The sequence below is a fragment of the Nematolebias whitei genome, chromosome 17 (genome assembly GCF_014905685.2).
Source record: "Nematolebias whitei isolate Nwh7 chromosome 17, NemWhi1, whole genome shotgun sequence".
In the NCBI taxonomy this organism is placed as follows: Eukaryota; Metazoa; Chordata; class Actinopteri; order Cyprinodontiformes; family Rivulidae; genus Nematolebias; species Nematolebias whitei.
The window spans coordinates 18,341,632-18,361,686 of NC_056514.1; the positions used below are offsets into that span (position 1 = coordinate 18,341,632).

Consider the following 20,055-nt stretch of genomic DNA (forward strand, 5'->3'; position numbering starts at 1 on the left):
AGGTGAACGATCAGTAAGGATGAACATTATATACTTTTACTTTTAGAGAAATTAAATGTATGTTTTTTTAAACAAATCTGTGTATTTTGAGTCTTAATTTATAGAGAAATCACACTGACAGAGTCAAGCTTTAAAAAGACAAGAGAGAAAGAAGATATATGTTGTTTTCATTCATTTTTAAACACTTTGCCTGTAGAATAAAAGTCCAGCATTCCTTGAAGGAATGCATATCGCCCGCCACTTCAATACCAAACCTTAAAAATGACATCATGCACAGTCTCATTAAATATTCAACTCGCAGCTGCTCCTACATGAAACTTTAGCTCTATATATAAAAAGCTAACAGCGTTTTAGACATTTTTGTGTTAACTAATATTGATAAGCTGTGACAGGTAACCATGGTTACCTCCAGAAGTTAATCAATTATAGAAGCGCATCAAAGTAACGTTTCCTGAAAGCTTTATTGAAATCTGTCCAGTGGTTCATGAGATATTTTGCTAACAGACAAACAAGTTTGACACCAGCAGTTAATGCTGAAGTTTTAGGCAAATATGTTGCTCAACGAGTGGAATGAGTAGAGAGTATGTGTTGTAAATGACTCTCAGCTACTACCACACTAAACTAAATATTTGTCAAATTTACTGCATTGTTGCCATTTTTGTGTTTTTTAAAGTCGACTGTCTGAGGTGGCCATCTTAAATGGAGTATACCCTAAATGCTTACCAGTTGTAGAAGTCCATTCCATAATTATATTCTGATTTTTTTAAGTAAAATCTGCTAATTGGTTTATGAGATATTTTGCTAACAGTCACATGGACACACACAGGAAACAAAGAGGTAGTCTCACCTCTGATTGGGTCCGAGGGGGGGATGCGTGGGTATTCCAGACACAGACTTCCTTGCCCCTCTGTCCTTTTCTGCTTCCCCTCTCCCTCCTGGTTCCCCTCCATCTCTTGGCACAGAGCTGGCCCGTTTGGACCCGTGGCGGCGGTCGGAGTGGTCCTCGCTCCGACTGCGCCGGATCCTGCCCTGCGGCTCGCTGATGCTCTTGCTGCGGCAGAGCCTGTTGATCACGTTCTGGGAGACGGCGTCGTCGAAGCGCTGCCGGTGCTTCTTGGGGATGAAGATTCTGGCAAACATAGTGGCATGTGATGGAGATTAATTCAATAAATAAATAAATAAATAAGCCCACAGGAGTCGCCTTGGCAAAAAAGAAGAAGAAAATAAATTTAAAAAAGAGGTGAATCTGGATCTCAATCCATTTGGTCAACCATCAAACTCTGTTTCAAGCTATGAACAGATGTTTAAAGAGATGAAACTCAACAGGCTTCTTATCCTCCCCTCGTGTCTTATAGCTCAGAAAAAAAAAGTTTTGTTGAGACTGGCAGGTGGACAGTCTTGATTCATCCCCAACGAGAAAAGAAATCCAGCTGAATTGAAAGGCAGAGGAGCTCTAAGGAGAAAAGCGGTGAGGAAAGCGTGGCATCTCTCTCAGCCTGCTGGAGTCAGACTGCTGCAGTGTACCAGAACACAGAAAAAAAAAAAAAAGAAAGGTGTGGGAGTGAGCGAGCATGGGATTCCTCCTCTGCCGTCTCCATCTCTCTCCATCTATAGCAACTCATTCTTGTTTCTCTCCCACACTTCCGTCCACAGCTCACCTTTGTGTCGGCGAGCCCAGCGTCCTGCTGAAACTCAGCCTTTAGTTCCTTCATAACCAGTTCATCATCAGGACTAAACCAGATGGGCAGATTGTAACCAAAGAAATCAATACGAGTGTGGCTCCAGGAGGTGGACACCTCTGTATTTACCGTAATTTCCAGACTATAAGCCGCTACTTTTTCACACACTTTTTCAGGTCTCTCTTGTAAATGAGTCCCTGAGGCTCAATGGGATTAACCTGTATAAATAAAATGAGTAGTAGTGCATTAATGCAGTTTCTAAAATTAAAAATGAACTTAAAAAAGAAACCAATATGTGGTTATACAATCTTAACAATCGACTCAAATCTCTATAAATTCTGCAATGTGCAAATAAAATCAAAAGTGCAAAAAATATTGTCAGCTTCTCTCCTTTGTCAGAACATAGCCCTCTTATTTATGCTTAGTTGCTACAAAAATTGTGTAACAGAGCACGGGAAGTTCAAAAAGACAAAAAATGCTAAATAACATGCACTACATGTTAGCATTTTTGTCATGATCAGTGACCTCTGCTTGCCCCATCTGCTCAAGTCTCTGCCCCTCTATGCCTTTATCACTTCCTCTGTCCCCTACCTCACTCACAGCCCCTCATGTCATGTTTCTGCTCCTCTTTGTCATATGCTGTTTTCCCGGCCTCTTCATGTTGTGTTTTCTTCTGTCATTAAGCCACGCCCCCATCTGCACTTTCAGCTCATCAGCCTGATTCACTGCACCTGTTTTTGGCCTTATTTAAGAGCTCCACATTCACTTGTCTGCTGCCAGATTATTATACCACTCTTGGTCCCTGATTTTCCAGCCATCATAGTTTTCTTGATTCAGGCCTGAACCTCAAGTCTTGTTATTGGATTTTTGACCTCATGCCTTGCCTTCTGGATTTCCCATTTTTGCCTGCTCCTCATCTAGTTCTGCTCTGCCTCTCTAACCACGGAACAACCTCCTCTTCTGTCTATGACCACGACTCATGGATCACACTTTTTGGATTACTCTTGCATCACTGACTCCCCATGTTAGACCCCTGCTTTGCCCTTTGGACCACAAACCTGCATTGCCCTGCTGTTCACAGCATTAAAGGCCTCCCTCTGCAGCTGCCTTCCCACCAGTTCATCTCTTTAAACTCTGACAGGTGGCTCTCTCCCCACCTGCCTGTGAAGACCTGTTACTGCAATTGGATCCCAAGTCTCCCCAGCAGCTGCAAATCAATCAATAAAACTGTTTTCTTTGTTTTACCATTCTTGTTGTCTGGCTGAGTTTGAATCCTAAAACCTTGCTTCGTGACAAAAAAAAAAAAAAAAAAAAAAAAAATATATATATATATATATATATAAAGCACCATTTATATTGGTGAGTTATTTTGATGGAATGTCTGATATTTAATTTAAATGCTAATATCAGCTGATACTGATACTATGCTGATAATATTGTGCATCTCTATATTCCAGTGCACAATCAAAGCTCAAAGGCCACAGGATGAAGCAAAAATGAAACGTGTAAAATAAACATAAAGGCTCCATTGTTGTGGTTTGGGGCAGGAAGGGATGGTGGGGGGCACAGAACAGGATGCTATTGTTTCTGAAAAGATCTTTAAAAATGAAGTTATTGAAGATCTTCACTTTGAGAATTTTTCATTTTTCTCTGTGTTGAAGAGAGGCGTAAAAGCAGCAGAGAAACTTTTCTTTTTAAAAAAGGTGTCCGGAGTAGAGGTTAGTTTTTCTTAATAAAATCTTGTTTTTGATTTTCAGTCCAGGCTGGTTTGATTTTATGTTACAATGGCTTGCCATACTAAGATGGCCACTAGTCTACAATGATAATAATCCCCAAAATAATAAAAATAAACAATGAAGTGAAGGTTTGAATTGGTAAACGTCTTCCACTTAGGAGAAACAAAGTGCCATCTTACAAATCACTCATGTAAGATTTTTTTAAAATTAAACGTTAAGACGTAATTAAATAAACGTATCACCTAAATGATCATAATAACTTTAAACGGTAGACATCCTGTCAGCCTAAATCTGTTTACATGGATTGTAGAAAATGTATTTGAATGACATCTGTAAAAACAAACTAATAATAAATCAGATGTGTTCGAGGTTAATGCTTTAATTTGCTTTATTGAGTCACGTTAGGCTTCAGCCGAGGCAGAACAAACAAATCGTCTGATTCCCACCTACACCAGTCTGCTCCGTCCTGAACGCCTCATCTGCTGCTAATCAGATGATTCAGACGTAAGGATTCAGAAAAGAGCGGGATTTGAGGAAAAACAACACCAGGTGAGCAATTAATAACAAACCCCATCATCACTGAAAACCAGAGAGGCAGGAGGAACAACCGTACGGCTCCACAAGAAGCTAATGAATCTGCCTCAATGATTCTGACTGCTCAACAAGACAATTAGGACGCATTTATAAAGAGGCTGAAGCAGCTCGCAGCATCAGCCTCTCGTATATCTGTTGTTTGAGTACTCTGTTAAAGATGATTTACATAAATAAGATGAACTCTTCTCTTTAGACAAGAAGGATCTGCATTATTTAAGAAAAACTGCATTAATTAATATTTACTATTCAGTAGACAAAAAGCTGCAATTAGGCCTTCGACTAAACCTTTTACCTGCAGGTTTGTTTAATAACGAGCCGAATATTTTACTGTTCAGCTCATAACAGGTATTTTTACAGTAAGAGTATCTAAATAATCCAACCATGATCAGGGGTCTGCAACCTTTACGATCAAAAGAGCCATTTCTGCCCCTTCGTTCATTAAATTAAACGTGTCCAGAACCACAAAACCTGCTACAAGTGTCATTTTCAACTGGTGGCCCATGGGCCACTTTAAGTTTGTTAGAGGGGGCTTTTCTGCCCAGTAGGTGTGAAATTATAAAACTAAAAACATCCAGTGATTGTTAACATTTATTGATTTTTTTACATTTTGAGACAAAAGAAAAGACTGGATTCCATCCATCCATCCACCATCCATCATCCATCCATCCATCCATCCATCCATCCATCCATCCATCCATCCATGTCTTTATTTGTTTCTTCCTTTTCATGTTGCAGGGGGTCACTGGTGCCCATATCCAAGTTTCAAGTCTATCACAGAAGACTGGATTATTGTAAAAAATAATAATAATAATAATAATACATATATAATATACATATATATTATTTTGCCACTTATTTTAAAACTCAAACAATGAACTGTGCTATGCGATTTTTTTAATTGTGGAGTAATTGACAAGATAAGATAAAACTTTATTAATTGTCGTATTGAGTATTATCTTTTCTTACTTTGAAGAAATAAAGCAGAAAGTTCAAGTATAATTTACTCTGTGTAATACTAGTATCCACATATGTGCACAGGAAATAACGGGGAAACTTGTCATTTTTTTAAACATAAAATTCAGTTTTATGTTAGTTTTGGTCAAAGCTTGAAAGAGCCGCTGCGAAAGGACCAAAGAGCCGCATGTGGCTCCAGAGCCGCAGGTTGCAGACCCCTGCTCGTGATCATTCACAGCACACACTTCACTTTGAGCATCGAGATCTCAAAACATCTCTTGGGAGTATTTTTAGGGGTTGACCAAAAGATCTATACCTTCGTCATCTCTCAACTTCAAGTGAGTTTAGCACGAGACTCTGGCATGAAAGGCGGCGGATCACACACTTCGAAATTTAACACGTTGCCATGACTACAAGCATGTGCATTATTCATCACATAATGTCAACGTTATGTACGTTCATTGTCCGAGAGGAGAGTTTAGCCTGTCTGTCTCATGTCTTTAGAAATATTAGAACCATCTGCTTGGTGAAAATGAAAGACAAAATATCTGAGCGGTCATGCTCGCTGTAATCAGTGATCCAAGATCCAAGTGATCCAGTTTGACAGATCCACCTGAGACGATCACTAACAGCTTGGCCAACATCTCAGGCATGACTGCAGAGGCACTGAGGCTTCGTTGGTTATTAACTGAACACTGTTGGTGAGGCTAAAGAGGGTTTGTAGTGTTTTATAAGACAAGCGCCCCCTGCTGGCAGAAACACAGAATGCTCTCCATTCAGGACCACGGACAGTTCTCTGATTAAACAACAGAAAAGAGATCCCGTCAGAGCGAAGTTGATATTTTTTACATTTAAAGAGTCATTTGGATTAATTTCAGTTTGGAAGCACTGACCACAATGTGCAACAACAAAAATAAAGATTCTGATTTATTTTGATTGAAGATTTCAGTTGCATCACCTGGATTTGGAGTCAAATCGGTCTGTTAGCAAAATATCTCATGAACAACTGGAGAGATTTTAATGAAGCTTTCAGAAAGTAACCACTGGATGTAAATCTTTAACTGATTAAATTTTGAGGCCAACCCAATTCAAGATGGCTGCCACAGTCAACTGACCTTAGAAAACACAAAAACAGCTGCAATTTAGCCCGTTTTACATATATCGAGCTAAAATTTGGTGTGGCAATAGTTGAAATTAATTCTCAAAGCATAATCAGAGTATGATGCTTCCCAGTATCATACATGTTTATTTATAGGGTTGAATAAAATGTTGATAACTTGTTTTTTTTCTAAGCATGAGACTCTTAGTTTAAACCACCGCAATGAGAGTTGGCGGGCGACACACATCCTTTCCAGGTGTTAGACCTTCAGTTAGGAAGCGAGCATTTGTTTGATTTTCATTTATTTAAGATTTGCTTCGGGTGTCATTACTTTAAAAGAAAACATGGATGGTTGTGTCTGTTTTTGGAACAAACGCGCTCAGTTAAAGATTTAGGCCACAGTTTGTGTGAGCTCAGACTACTGACTACAACAAGCAGACTCCTGGGGTATAAATAACTGTTCTCCGGTGCTGTAAGCATCGCAGCCCACACAGTCCCACTCTGTGTGCTATCTGTGCCACCCTGCTGTTTGGCATTTATTCCTCCCAGAATCCTAACATGCCCCCGTCTCACTCCCAGACTGCCTCTCTCCCTCTCAGTGTAAAAGGCCGCAGTCAGCAGCACTACCCTTTAATTAATGCAGATGTTCGCCCGCTAACGAACGCTCCGCCATCTGTTGACGCAGCCACCTCCTCGTGAAACAAAAGTTGTCCGACTTAACTCTTGGAAATGTTATCGAGAGCTCTGATTTGACCTCATTTGGAAAAGAACAGATGCATAATTGTCTGAAGGAGGAGAAAAGAAGCAGAAAACCACACGGTCCTGATGGAGCTCGGAGGCAGGAAAGGTTTGATGACACATTCAGAAAAGAAATAACGATGGACGCGATGGTGAGAAGACGGCTGCGGATGCAAATTTGTTTAGAGAACCACAAAGTGAATGAAGGAATAACCAGATGTTTATGACTCAGTCCTCTTAAAAACGTCCAAGACACAGCTGTTTTGATCTTGTGTTGGCTCTTCAAATATGCTTTGTGAAGGACTCTCAGCTACTACCACACCAAATATTAACTCAATTTCTGCACAGCTGATGGCGTTAAAGTCAATTTTGTGTTTTCTGATATTAGTTGGCTGTAGCAGCCATCTTGAATCGGGTTTGACTCCAAAAGTTAATCAAGTGAAGATTTACATGCATCGCTTAATTCATGAGAGTTTCATGAAAATATTTCCAGTGACAAGATATTTTGCTAACAGACAGGCAGAGTTGACGCCAAAAATGGATGACAAGGTTTTAAAATAAACCAAGTACTTTAACATCAATAAGCACACGTTGACATTTGTGAGGCTGGACTCAGTGGCGATGACAGCAGGTAGCGGCAGAAAGATTTAACGTTTCACATTTAGCATCCAGCTGATTTGAAAGTGGCTGTGGACCTGACAGACTGAAGCATCAAACAGGATGGTGTAAAAGACCAGCAGCAAGCAGATGTTTTAGGTTTCTGTTCAGGAGTTCAGCCTCAAGCACATCAGACAGAATGATATCAAACAGTTCTTTAACAGATCACCTGCTGGAGAACTCCTTCAGCGTTCTTAAAGAGAGACTCTCCTGGTCGTCTGTGGACCCAGAGACAGCCGCTCTGCTCGCCCTTCCTCCAGATTCATTCTCAAAATGCTTTTTCAGCTAAAAGGATTTGACATTTCTTTTTATAGGTTTATGTAAGAAAAAATAGATGCCTGACTGCTACAACATCCTGCATTCTTTAAAAAAACAATAAATCCAGTCTGAACCTGAATTTAAATGCTTCCTCATTCGCCTTCACGCCAACACTTGTGCTGAACACTTTGTGTTTGCGTCTGTGCAATCCTGCAAACATGAAGTGCACAAGGCAGCTGCAACAACCAGTGGTGAGCAAACCAGTGATAAAACATAAAGCTTAGCCTTCCTAGAAGGAATGCAGATCGCCCGCTGCCGTTCATGACGATGTTTTTAACTAAGATCGTCTTAAGCTGAAAATGACAAAGTTGGAGCTTTTATGGTCAAATCTTCAAAGTCAAAGTATCTTTATTTGTCATTCCACCACATGTAGTACATGTGGTGGAATGACATTGTGTACACAGGGTCCCAGTTACATCCAACAAAAGTATAAATTGTAAAAGAAAAACAGTAATAAGATCAAAGATATGAACTAAGAAAAATGTTAACTAGAAATACACTAAGCACTAGTAGTACAAAAACATTATGTCCAACAGCAGCACGAACGTCAGTCTGTGTGAGCAGATGAGCACGCATGAACACAGCAACATGAAACAGATCAGCAGCAACATGAAACAGATCAGCAGCAACATGAAACAGATCAGCACAACATGAAACAGATCAGCAGCAACATGATGTGATTCTTCACAGTGATTATTCTGGTTAGAGATTCATGAGTCTAACAGCTTCAGGGTAGAAGCTGTTCCTCAGTCTAGTGGTTCTACACTTAATGCTCCTCAACCTTCTTCCTGAGGGGAGTGGGGCAAAAAGTGTGTGTGCTGGGTGAGTGGGGTCCTTCGTGATGCAGGTGGTCCTCTTCCTGCATCTGGAGGTGTAGATGTCTGTGATGGTGAGGAGTCTGACTCCAACAGACTTCTGTGCAGCCTTCACCACTCTCTGCAGAGCTTTTCTTTCTGCAGCTGTGCAGCCTCCATGCCACACGTTGATGCTCGAGCACAGGATGCTCTCCACTGCACACCTGTAGAAGGAGGTGAGAACTGAGCTTCTCAGACCAGCTCGTCTCACCTGCATTAGGAAGTAGAGTCTCTGATGAGCTTTCTTCATCAGGCTGGTGGTGTTGTTGCCCCAGCTGAGGTTGTCATTCTGGTGCGCACCCAAGTACTTGTAGCTGGAGACCAATTCCACTACAGCTCCTCCTATGTTCGTCGGGGTGGGGGGTAGGTAGTTATGTTTATTCTATCTGAAGTCCACGGCTATCTCCTTCGTATTCTTCACTGATGTGAAGGTTGTTCTTCTTGCACCAGCTCTCCAGGTGTTCCACCTCCTGCCTGTAGCTGGACTCATCATTATTTGTGATGCATCCCACCACCGCTGTATCATCTGCAGACTTCACAATGTGACAGCCTGGATGGGTAGCTGCACAATCATACGTGAGCAGAGTAAACAGAAGGGGGCTCAGCACACAGCCCTGAGGGGAGCCAGTGCTGAGGGTTGTGGTGGAGGAGGAGAAGTTGTGGATCCTCACTAACTGTGGTCTGTTTGTTAAAAAGTCTAGTACCCAGTTGCAAATGGAGGGGCTTAGTCCTAATGTGAATAGTTTGTCCATCAGGGTTTGGGGGATCATGGTGTTGAAGGCAGATGTGAAGTCCACAAAGAGCAGACGGACGTAGTAGTCCTTCTCTTCCAGGTTGGTGAGAGCAGTGTGGACCACAAAGGAGATGGCGTCTTCTGTTGATCGATTCTCTCTGTATGCGTACTGATGAAGGTCCTCGCTGATGCTGATGGTTGTTTTGATGTGGGGCTTGACACCTTGAAAATCTTGAAAATAACTTTCAGCTCAAAATGTTGTGTGATCTATTAGTGCTTAAAGTGTGCTGTAAATCCATGTCTGCTACTACCATAACAAACTTTAGCTCAGTGTCTGTAAAACTGGCTGACTTATAACCATTTTTCCATTTTCTTATGTCAATTAGCTGTGGCGGCCATCTTGAATGGAGTTGACTCTAAAAAGTAATCAGTTGTAGAAGTATATTCAATTGTTACTTCCTGAGAGTTTCATTACAGTTCATCCAATGTTTCGGGAGACAGTTTGCCAACAGACGGACATGGTGGACTCCAACAGTTAATGCCACGGTTTGGAGCAAAACTGTCAGGAAATATATTGCACTTGAAGTATGTGTTGAGGACGATGCTCACCTACTACCATATCAAATTTTAGCCCAATATCTGTAAATCTCCCTGAGTTACAGTATATATGTCTTGGAGTTTGCTAAGTTTGATTAGTTGTGGTGACCATTTTGGATTGAGTCCATAAGATTGTTGCACATCTAATTATTACTTTCTGAGAGTTTCATTAAACTTCATTCAGTGGTTCATGAGATATTTTGCTAACGATAACAGACGCAGGTAAAAAAAATAACAAAAATAAATACATCTAGCCCACCTTTCACACTTAGGCAGTGGGTGACATTTAATAGAGTCATATTTATCTGGATATTGACGTAAAACCTACAAATCTACAACATTTACCTGCAGACCTTTAACACAGTATATTATAGTCACAGTTTAGGGGAATACTTGTCAGCAAAAGGTAATAAATTACACTGAAAAGCAGAAAAAAACATGTTTCCTCAAAGCACAAAAGCAGGTTTTTGATGACAACAAGAAGTTTCTGTGCATCACAACACACCAAACAGAATACTCAGCATAAACGGTCTGGATGACAGAAATCTACTCACCCGAGACAATTCATCGTTTTAGTCGTTCTCCTTCGATTTCAAATTGACTTATCTTTCTATATTTTATAACGAGGAACAGCAGCAATCAGAACAGCAGGCTCTGAGAAGGAGTTATGATGCTCCTCTAACTCGAGTAACGTGAAGAGAGAACAGGAAGCAGCTCTGAGCAGAATCACTACAATAGTTTAAAAAATCCTTCAGCACAAAACACAAAAACACACACTCCCTGAGGGATGATGGACAGAAGAAAGTTGTGTGAGGTGTGGGGGACGGAGGAGTTAACATTCCTCATGTTTCAAACACACCAGTCAAGTTATTAATAAAGCCATAAAAGTATCTCATCTCACAATGATGGGAACGCTTCTTTCAGGATATTAATAAACATGAAAGGAGCTGAAAGTGGGCTAGTAGTAGTAGTAGTAGAGGAAGAAGCCAGGGTGGTGAGAGAATTAAAGGTTTTGTTGGCTCCTTTTGTAAAAGAGCTGCAATCTGTGGACAAATCGTCCAGGGAGCCAGAAAATAAGCACCAAACCTGGTGATCCTGGCAGCCGGACGACCACAGAGCGGGTGGCTACAGGATGAGTTTTGTTACGTGACATCATTGTGTCTCGTGGGAGGACTACAATTAAACCCCACACGACGAAGCTCCAGGTATTTATTTAGTTCTTTACAGGGACTGAGTGCCATGACAACTACCATATTTAATTCAACCCACTGAGATGACATCAGCTTTCAGAATAAAAACTAGATGAAATGCATTTCCTTAGAAATGCAGTGTGAATGCTTATTGCAGAAGAACTTGCTGAAAAACAGCTGAAATTAGCAAACAATAGTTGAAAAGTAGCTGAAAAAAGCAGAAAGAAGTTTAAACTAGCAGACAAACGTTAATTAAGTTAATTAGGCTGAAAGTAGCAGAAATTACAATGAAAAACTTGAATTTATCTGAAAACAGCTGAAATTAGCTAAAAAATGCTAAAAAAGGTAGCTGAAAATTTAAAACAAGCTTAAAGTAGCAGAAGAAAGCAGAAACAACACGTTTGCCCAATTCTGCTGAAAAAAATCAGAAATGAGCACAAAAAGTGGACATTATCTGAAAAAAGCAGAAATTAGAAGGAAAAAAACTGCTAAATAGTAGCTAAAAAGGCAGAAAAAAGCTTAAGTTACTAGAAGGAAGTGAAGAGAGCACAATTGTGCCCAATTAGGCTGAAAGAAGCTGAAATGAACACAAAAATGGGAAATTATCTGAAATAAGCAAAAGATAGATGAAAGGTAGCTAAAAAAATAAGGCAGAAAGAAGCATTATTTGATGAATAAATCTGAAGAAAGTTGACATATGTGCAAAAACTGTGAAATTAGCTGAAAATGTTGACAGCATTAAAACTGCTAAACTGTAGCTGAAATAGCAGAAAAACTGAAATGAGCAGAAATCAGTTGAAAGGATGATAACAAGCTGAAATTAGCAGAAAGAAGTCAGAAGAAGCGCAAAAATGTTGTAGTTAGCAGAAATGACAGGAGCACATATTAGCTGAAAAACGGCTGAAATTAGCTGAAAGTAGCTGGAAAAAAGTTTAAAATTCATTTTTTATGACAAAAAGTGGCAGAAATGGCTAAATATTTCAAAAAGCTAAAGTTGCACCAATCCCAAAAGTCACAGCAGGATTGTCCTGAAAGAGCTGAACGTTTTGATTTATGATTTGTTGAAAGAGCACAAAAATTGTGGAACAAGAAAGATGCCAAAAAACGTATGGAAGAAAAATGGATCCCAGTAGTGTGAACGCTTCATAAATATTCACACAGTAATATGGATGCATGTTACTATTCAGAGACAGAAGCCAAGAACTCCTTGAAGGAATGCACATCGTCCAGCACCTTTCATCAAAGTGTTTCACTGTAAGATCATCTTACGGTGAGAAATGACGGAGTTGTAGACATTTTGGTCGAACCTTGAAAATAATGTTAGTCGTTATGCTCAAGTACTTGTTGTGAATGACTTTCAGCTACTATCACACCAAATTTTAGCTCCACGTCTGTCATATTGACTCAGTTATGGTCATTGTTGTGTTTACTCAGGTTGATTAGCTGTGGCAGCCACTGATGGTTACAATTTGGACATTTCAATGAAACTTGTTCAGTGGTTCATGAGATATTTAGCAAACACACACACACACAAGCACACACTAGCAAAAACATTATCACCCGCTTTTCGCCTTTAGAAACCGTGAAAGCTGTGAAATTTGACAAACTGCACGGACGATTGTTTTGCTTCTTAACAACAAGAAAGGTTAAATTGTGTCATCTGGACCAGTTCCATTAAGTGAGAAACATTTTGTGTCCCATCTGGAGGTCTTTGTCCTGACAACCTCATCTGTCCCATAAGTAGCTTCATTGCTGTGTTTCCAGCCAACCTCCTGTTGGAATATCTGAAGTAAGTTTTTAACACGTGCAAACAGAGCACACCCATCCAAAACAAGCAATCATCATGTACAACAATCAAATGATTTAGGCCAGATGGCCAACTTGCTACTCACAGAAACAGTCTGAGGATAACCAAGGCCAAAATGGTTCAGAAAAAAGAACAAAGAAACTGATCCAGATGACAAGATTTAAACTTTTTTGTTATCTACCTGGATGATTGCTCTTTTTTCTGAACCATTTTATCCTTTTTTTGTTTATTCAACCTTTATTTATCCAGGTTAGTCTCGTTGAGCCGTGAAGACTCATTTACAAGAGACCTGATTTAGACAGACAATACATAAATATATTAGGCCTGTCACAATAACAAATTTTGCTGGGCGATTAATTGTCTCAGAAGTTATTGCGATAAACGATAATATTGTTTGACATTTGACAATAATTGTTTAGTAATTATTGTCAAATTTAAGAAGAAATATTGGTTAATTTGTTTTGTGTGTAATACCTTTTTTGACCACCGGATGGCAGTATAAGATTGTTTGAACTGAAAGATGGATAGTGAGGGAGCGAGCAGCGTGTCTCTTTAAGGAAAAATGGGAGGGAGGCCCCTTGACGTGACATGGGCTGTCTCTCTTTCCTTTTTTTCAGTTCTAAAAATGGCGGACACTCGGTGTGGTTTGAGCTCTTTAGCATAGCATTTTTCACACAAAGCTTTTAATCAAAAACTCAGTAAACAAGTTCTCAGCTTCTTTTTGCAGAAAAAAACCTACTTTTTACACGAAGGCACGGGTTTCAACCGTGAATTTTGACACTTCGACAAGACGGAGGTTCTTTCCCCGAGGTCGGCCTGTTAGCTTAGCTGGTAACTTAGCTTCTTAGCTTAGCTGCTTTTAACGATCCAAAAACACGATTTTGGATGGGTAAAATGTGTTTTAAAGAGAAAAGAGACAAAAGAGAAAGGGAGGGGTCAGTGAAGAGCACCGGAGTTGAGCCTTTTATCATCCAGTATCTTCAGCAGAAAGAGAGAGACTGGCTGCCTCGATTGTCCTCAAACTATTTCTGTGAATAGCAAGTTGATCATCTGGCCTAAAACATTTGATTGTTGTACATGATGATTGATCATTTTGGATGGGTGGGCCCTGATTGCATGTGTTAAAAGCCTGCTTATGAGATTCTTACAGGAGATTGGCTTGAAACACAGCAGTGAAGGCTACCTATGGGACAGATCTGGTTGGCAGGCTGCAGACTGAAGAAGTCCTCTGGATGTAAAACGAAATGTTTCTCAATTAAAGAAACTGGTCCAGATGACACAATTTAACCTTTTTTGTTATCTACCTGGATGATTGAGCTTACAGCCCTTTTTTTATTATTTCTTTAGAGTCAGGTTTGAAAGTGATGCATTCAGGCACAGGTTTTTGGGTTTTGGATTGGTTTCACTTTGACGAGCTGACTGAATGAAAACTCGTTGACAGTTCTGACTCACATTGATGTGTAGAAGACAGCCTGTCAGGGAAAATAAGACAGCCAAGAGCAGAGCAGGAAAAAATTAGAACGTGACGAGGATCCACCTGTTAGACAAAAACATCTACTGTCTACATTAAATAACTGGATTTTCAACAATAACACTCAGCCGAAGTCCTCTTTAATCCCCTCTGGATTCTGTGCCCACACAGTTATCCCCCACCGTGTCAGGCTGTACCGTGGGTGAACACCTCTGACTCATACCTGATGCTGGAAATGAGCTGTCGATGCTCATCAGTGGTGAGTATCTCAGGCAGCACGGCAGCCAGCCACTCCACTCTCTTCTCCGCTGCGTACTGCTTCAAAACGGTGAAGAGTTTCTCCTTCACGTCTGGCTCCTCGCCTAAAATCTGGTCGACCTGATGGAGACAATGATGTCAGAGCCTCGGAGAGAGATCTGAGGGCAATAAACATGTCCGAGCAGAGCCTGTGGCCTAAAATACAAAGTATGTCTTAAATTCTGCACAAAAACAGGAATGTTCATTTGTTAGATGTCACTGATGCTACAGTTTGATGCCTTATAAGAGCATTTGGATGGGTTTTAATTGTAACTCAATATTAAAGGTCACTGAAACAGTGTTCAACATAAGGGTTTATATATAATAGGTGTGCATCAAGACACTTATCTCAGACGAGACGAGATTTTAACAATATTTTGAAGAGAAATGCTTTTGCCACAGACTCAGTTGACTGGTGTCTCTTCTGATTTGTTGTTGGTCACTCAGATAAACAAGGGGTCAAAACTAAAAACATGATCTTAAGGGGCATGAAGGGCATCCGGTGTAAAACAATTGTCAAATCCTTCATGCGAGATCACTAGCTGTGGGATTCTGGGTTTTTGTTCTGCCGTTTCTGTCTTTTCGATAATCTTTGTGTATTCCCCTCTTTGTTGTTCAGCTCCCGTCGCACCTGTCTCCAATCCTAATCACCCCAGGTGTTCGTCATTTTGTCTTATCAGCCTCCTTATAAAGCCAGTCTGCGTTCCTCCTTTATCCATGCATTGTCCTGTCTAAGCTCTCATGTTCTGTTCCTCTCCTCGTCTAATTCCTAAAAGTGAGTTTTTTGCTGCCCTGTCAGCTTTTGTTTTGTTTTATTAATAAATTAAATTACAGTACTTTTTTTTTTTTAACCTGGAAGTCTCCTGTTGTCTGCTTGCACATGGGCTCAACTACATTAAAGCAGAATCATGTCAGTGGCGACCCCTGAGGAAGGGAGTGGTGGAAAGAAACTTTGGTCTGAATTCAACAGAAACTAAATAGTAGAAGAGGCGTGTTCCATGAAAAACTAAATGACCTACAATAACATTAATTTAGTTAGACTCTGACTTACTTGTAGGAACTGCTCAGATCTGATGTTTTAATGTAAGTTATGTTAAAGTATAAAACGAGGTGATGCAGAAATGCCACAGTGGGTCAGGAAACGTCTCGAGTCTCTAAAAATCCTCATAAATTTTAAATGCTTGCAAGCGCTTGCCATTTTTGTTAAAACAGTCAAAAACAGAAGTCATGAATTGATTTAAAAAAAAATGGTAAATGAGAGTTGAGAAACTATAAATGTGACCAACTATAACAACCAATTCAAAGAGCTAAATCTTTTTCTAATTATTAGCTATTTATTTAGCACAAACACGTCTAAAAGTGTTTTAATACAAGTGGATTGATATGTCCATAAAAGTACCTTCCTGTTGAACTCCAGAGCCTTGTGCTTACGATCAAGCCCCGCCCCCTCGCCCCCCATCTGACTGTACTCCACGCTGACGCTTCGCTTCTGCCTTTGACCAAGACCCAGCACCCCCAGACGGAGTGTCCTCCCCTGGGAGCTCTTGATCAGTGACGCGGCCATCTCATGCTGCCGGACGGGGATGCCGTTCACCTCCATGACGTAGTCCCCGGCCCTCAGACCTGCACGTCCTGCTGGGGAGCACGGGGAGCAGTCTTCCACCAGGAGGGGGCAGTCTCCCACAATAGTGAAGCCAAAACGACCATCTGGACCTGGTATGATGTCCATCTGTAGAAGAAGGAAGACAAATCCACAAATGTCCCTCAGTGTTTGAAAACCCTAACAAATGCAGCACATAGGTGGTAGATTAAAGGAATGCCTATCGCCCGCTGCCTTTCATGCCAGAGTGTTAAACAAAGATCATTTAATGCTGAAAATATGTTTTGGTCAAATCTCGTAAATGACATAGTGCTCCACCTCATGTGATGTTTTGGTGCTTGAAGTGTGTGTTGAGGACCACTCTCAGCTATCGTCATGCCAAATGTTACTTCAAAATCTGTAAAATTGACTAAATTATAACCATTTTTAGTTTGACCAAGGTCAATTAGCTGTGGCAGCCATCTTGGACTGGGGTGATTCCAAAAGTGAATAAGTTTTAGATGTACAGAAGTCACTCGCTACTTCATTGTTCGTTTTTCGCAGACTCACTCTATTGCGGTTTTTCAAGTAAGATTGGATATGACACAAATTGTCTGATTGATGGATGAGCTGCACGATCGACATGGAATTTTTAATTTAAAATAAATAATTTAAAATTATTTAGCACCTGTGTGCAGCCCACAGCTGCAGGAGAAGCTCCCTTCTGCAGTGTGTCATGATCTCCGCTTAGCAGCGGAGAAGTGGGCGTGGCCAAGAGTGCTGGCAGGTGGCAGAGAGCAGCCAGAGGCAGAGAGCTGAGATCATGACATGCTGTGCTATTTTAGAGCCTTTAGAAACATAGTTTAGAACAAGGCTATTCAACTGGTGGCCCGCGGGCCATTTCTGGCCTGTGGGTGACTTCAATCTGGCCCACTTCATTAAAAAAATAATTATATATATATATATATATATATATATTTTTACATTTTTTTTTGGGTGGGGGGCAGGGTTCTGAGTTTGGGTTTTGGGTTCTGTTTATTGCATTTATGATTCAATGCAATAAAATAAACAAATTAAAAAGGTAACAGATCATTGTGAAACTTAGTTTATTTACTGTACATAATGACTAATCGCTGGATGTCCGGCCCCCGAGCTGCTGGCTCTCAGAAACTGTGGCCCCCTGAGCAGTTTTGTTGAATAGTCCTGGTTTAGAATATTGCAAGAGTATGAGAAGGGTTTAAAACGCCTTAAATAAATACTAAAATAAACTACTACTTACTACTTGTACTACTATTCCTACTTGGTGGTTTTTCACTTATCGCAGGGCTTCAGGGTACAGATCCCCCGCGATAAATGAGGGACTACTGTACATCTAATGATTACTTTTTGAACATTTTATTTAACTCTGTCCAGTGTTCAAGAGATATTTTGCTAACAGACAAGAAAGTGTTCACTCTAACAAACAATGGCAATGTTTTAAGCAAGAATATTGCACAATGAGTAGTGCTCTATGTTATTCAAAATGCTCAGCTACTACAAAAAGTTTTAGCTCGACATCTGTAAAACTGGTTGTTTTTTGCTCCAATAATTAATGAGCTAGACCTGCTGTATGCGGGACACCACTCCAATGCTGGGAGGGATGTTCTTCTGAGTCTGAGCGATGGCAACGACGGCTTGTGGCGCCAGCGATGACACATTGTGGCCCTCAATCTCCAGGACCTGATCCCCTGCCTGCAGCCCCGCCAAATGGGCGCTGCTGCCTTCCTCCACCGACAAGATGTAGCTGGGCCCAGTCCCACCCAGCTGGAAGCCAAAATCCTCCGGCCAGCTCTGGTTGGAAGTTGGCATATTGAGAACTTGATGGAAGAAAAGACAAAAAAAGTGAGCTTTGCAAGTAAGTTGTCTAAAGATTTCCCTTGTAGATGTTGTTTCCAAACATCTCAATGGGGTTAAGAGATAACCCAAAGAGCTGCCAGGGAAACGAGAACACCATGAGGCTGCACTGAGTCCTAACAGGTGAATAAGGCCAAACGAGATCTTAGAGCATATATTTATGCAAATGCAGCAAACTCACAACAGACTTACAAATCATTATTAATATAACCAAACCCAGATGATGTGGTCCAAAGCAGCAAGATTCACACAGACGATAAAAAAACTTACAGAAATCTTTAGATGGGCCTCGTTTGTGCTGCCGAAAGGAGTATCTGCCTTTTTTGTTTTGCAAAAACTTCTTCATCTTGTTTGTCAAATAGCAGGCTGTGAACCACTTTGTCCACACACAAAAAAAAAAATCCAACAAGCCTAAAGTCAAACTGAGAACTTAAGAGCCTGAAAATATTGCCCCATTCCTCCACCCTAAAACCACAGCAGCGTCCTCGTGAAAAAACAGTGAGTCTGCATTGAAAAGCGAGTGCAGAGTGTGTCAAAGAGTTAGTTCTGCGTCTCATCCCTGATTCATCCTGAGGCGAGCCAGCTTGCACACTGTTAATCAGAAAACTGGGACGCGTGCACCCATGCACCTCGGCTCCTTAATAAATCTGTCTCCAAAAAAGGCTATTGTGAGGCCTCATTTTTCTATAAATACGCCACGGTGTCTTTTTTCCCAACTCCTCCTCCTCTCTTGGCTAGGTGGCTCTCTAAGGGGCCGCTCCTGGCCCAGAATCATGCTGCATCCATGTAAGAAAGCCTGATGAGGACTAATTGGAGCATCAGCTTGCCTGGTATTCTGTGTGTGTGAGTACGGGCACGCAAGTGTTGGGCACTTTGAGACGGGGTACAGTCAATTTAAGACTTTAGCCTGTAGGATTAGTGGGATTATCAGCTAAACCTTCAGCTCTCCACGCCCTGTTATTAATGCAATAGGAACACATGTTCCCCTCTCCCATTTATATCTAAATTAACTCTAGCGGAGTCCTGGCGTTCAATAAGAACTGTATTAGTTGGTGACAACACTTATTGAATATGCTAGACCAGTAATGAGCAATCCTGGTTCTCAAAGGCTGCTATGCTGCATGACATAGATGTTTCCCTGTTCCTCAGCAGGTCTTCAAGTTTGCAGAAGCCTGAGAATCACTTGTTCATTCAAATCAGGAGCATCAAAAGAGAAACATCTAAAACATGCAGGATAGTTGCCGTTGAGGACCAGGATTGGACCACTGTAGTACAAACCGGATTCCAAATAAGTTGGGACACTAAACAAATTGTGAATAAAAACTGAATGCAATGATGTGGAGGTGCCAACATCTAATATTTTATTCAGAATAGAACACAAATCACAGATCAAAAGTTTAAACTGAGAGAATGTATCATTTTAAGGGAAAAATCTGTTGTTTCCAAATTTCATGGCGTCAACAAATCCCAAAAAAGTTGGGACAAGTCCATTTTTACCACTGTGTGGCATCCCCCCTTCTTCTTACAACACTCAACAGACGTCTGGGGACAGAGGAGACCAGTTTCTCAAGTTTAGAAATAGGAATGCTCTCCCATTCATGTCTAATACAGGCCTCTAACTGTTCAATCGTCTTGGGCCTTCTTTGTCGCACCTTCCTCTTTATGATGCGCCAAATGTTCTCTATAGATGAAAGATCTGGACTGCAGGCTGGCCATTTCAGTACCCGGATCCTTCTCCTACGTAGCCATGATGTTGTGATTGCTGCAGAATGTGGTCTGGCATTATCGTGTTGAAAAATGCAGGGTCTTCCCTGAAAGAGATGACGTCTAGATGGGAGCATATGTTGTTCTAGAACCTG

General features: G+C 40.8%; 1 protein-coding gene across 1 annotated transcript in view; it reads right to left on the reverse strand.

Annotated features, from left to right (window-relative positions):
• The window catches only part of grid2ipb (glutamate receptor, ionotropic, delta 2 (Grid2) interacting protein, b), a 42,579-nt gene extending 24,037 nt beyond the window's left edge, over window positions 1-18,542 (reverse strand). Inside the window, exons 1-6 of the mRNA XM_037691615.1 lie at window positions 18,467-18,542; window positions 17,906-18,159; window positions 16,124-16,453; window positions 14,651-14,805; window positions 848-1,129; window positions 250-254 (exon numbers count right to left, since the gene is read on the reverse strand). Of these exons, the coding sequence (XP_037547543.1) occupies window positions 250-254; window positions 848-1,129; window positions 14,651-14,805; window positions 16,124-16,453; window positions 17,906-18,159; window positions 18,467-18,542 (1,102 nt within the window). The remainder of the gene's footprint in view (window positions 1-249; window positions 255-847; window positions 1,130-14,650; window positions 14,806-16,123; window positions 16,454-17,905; window positions 18,160-18,466) is intronic.
• Window positions 18,543-20,055: the final 1,513 nt, after the last annotated feature.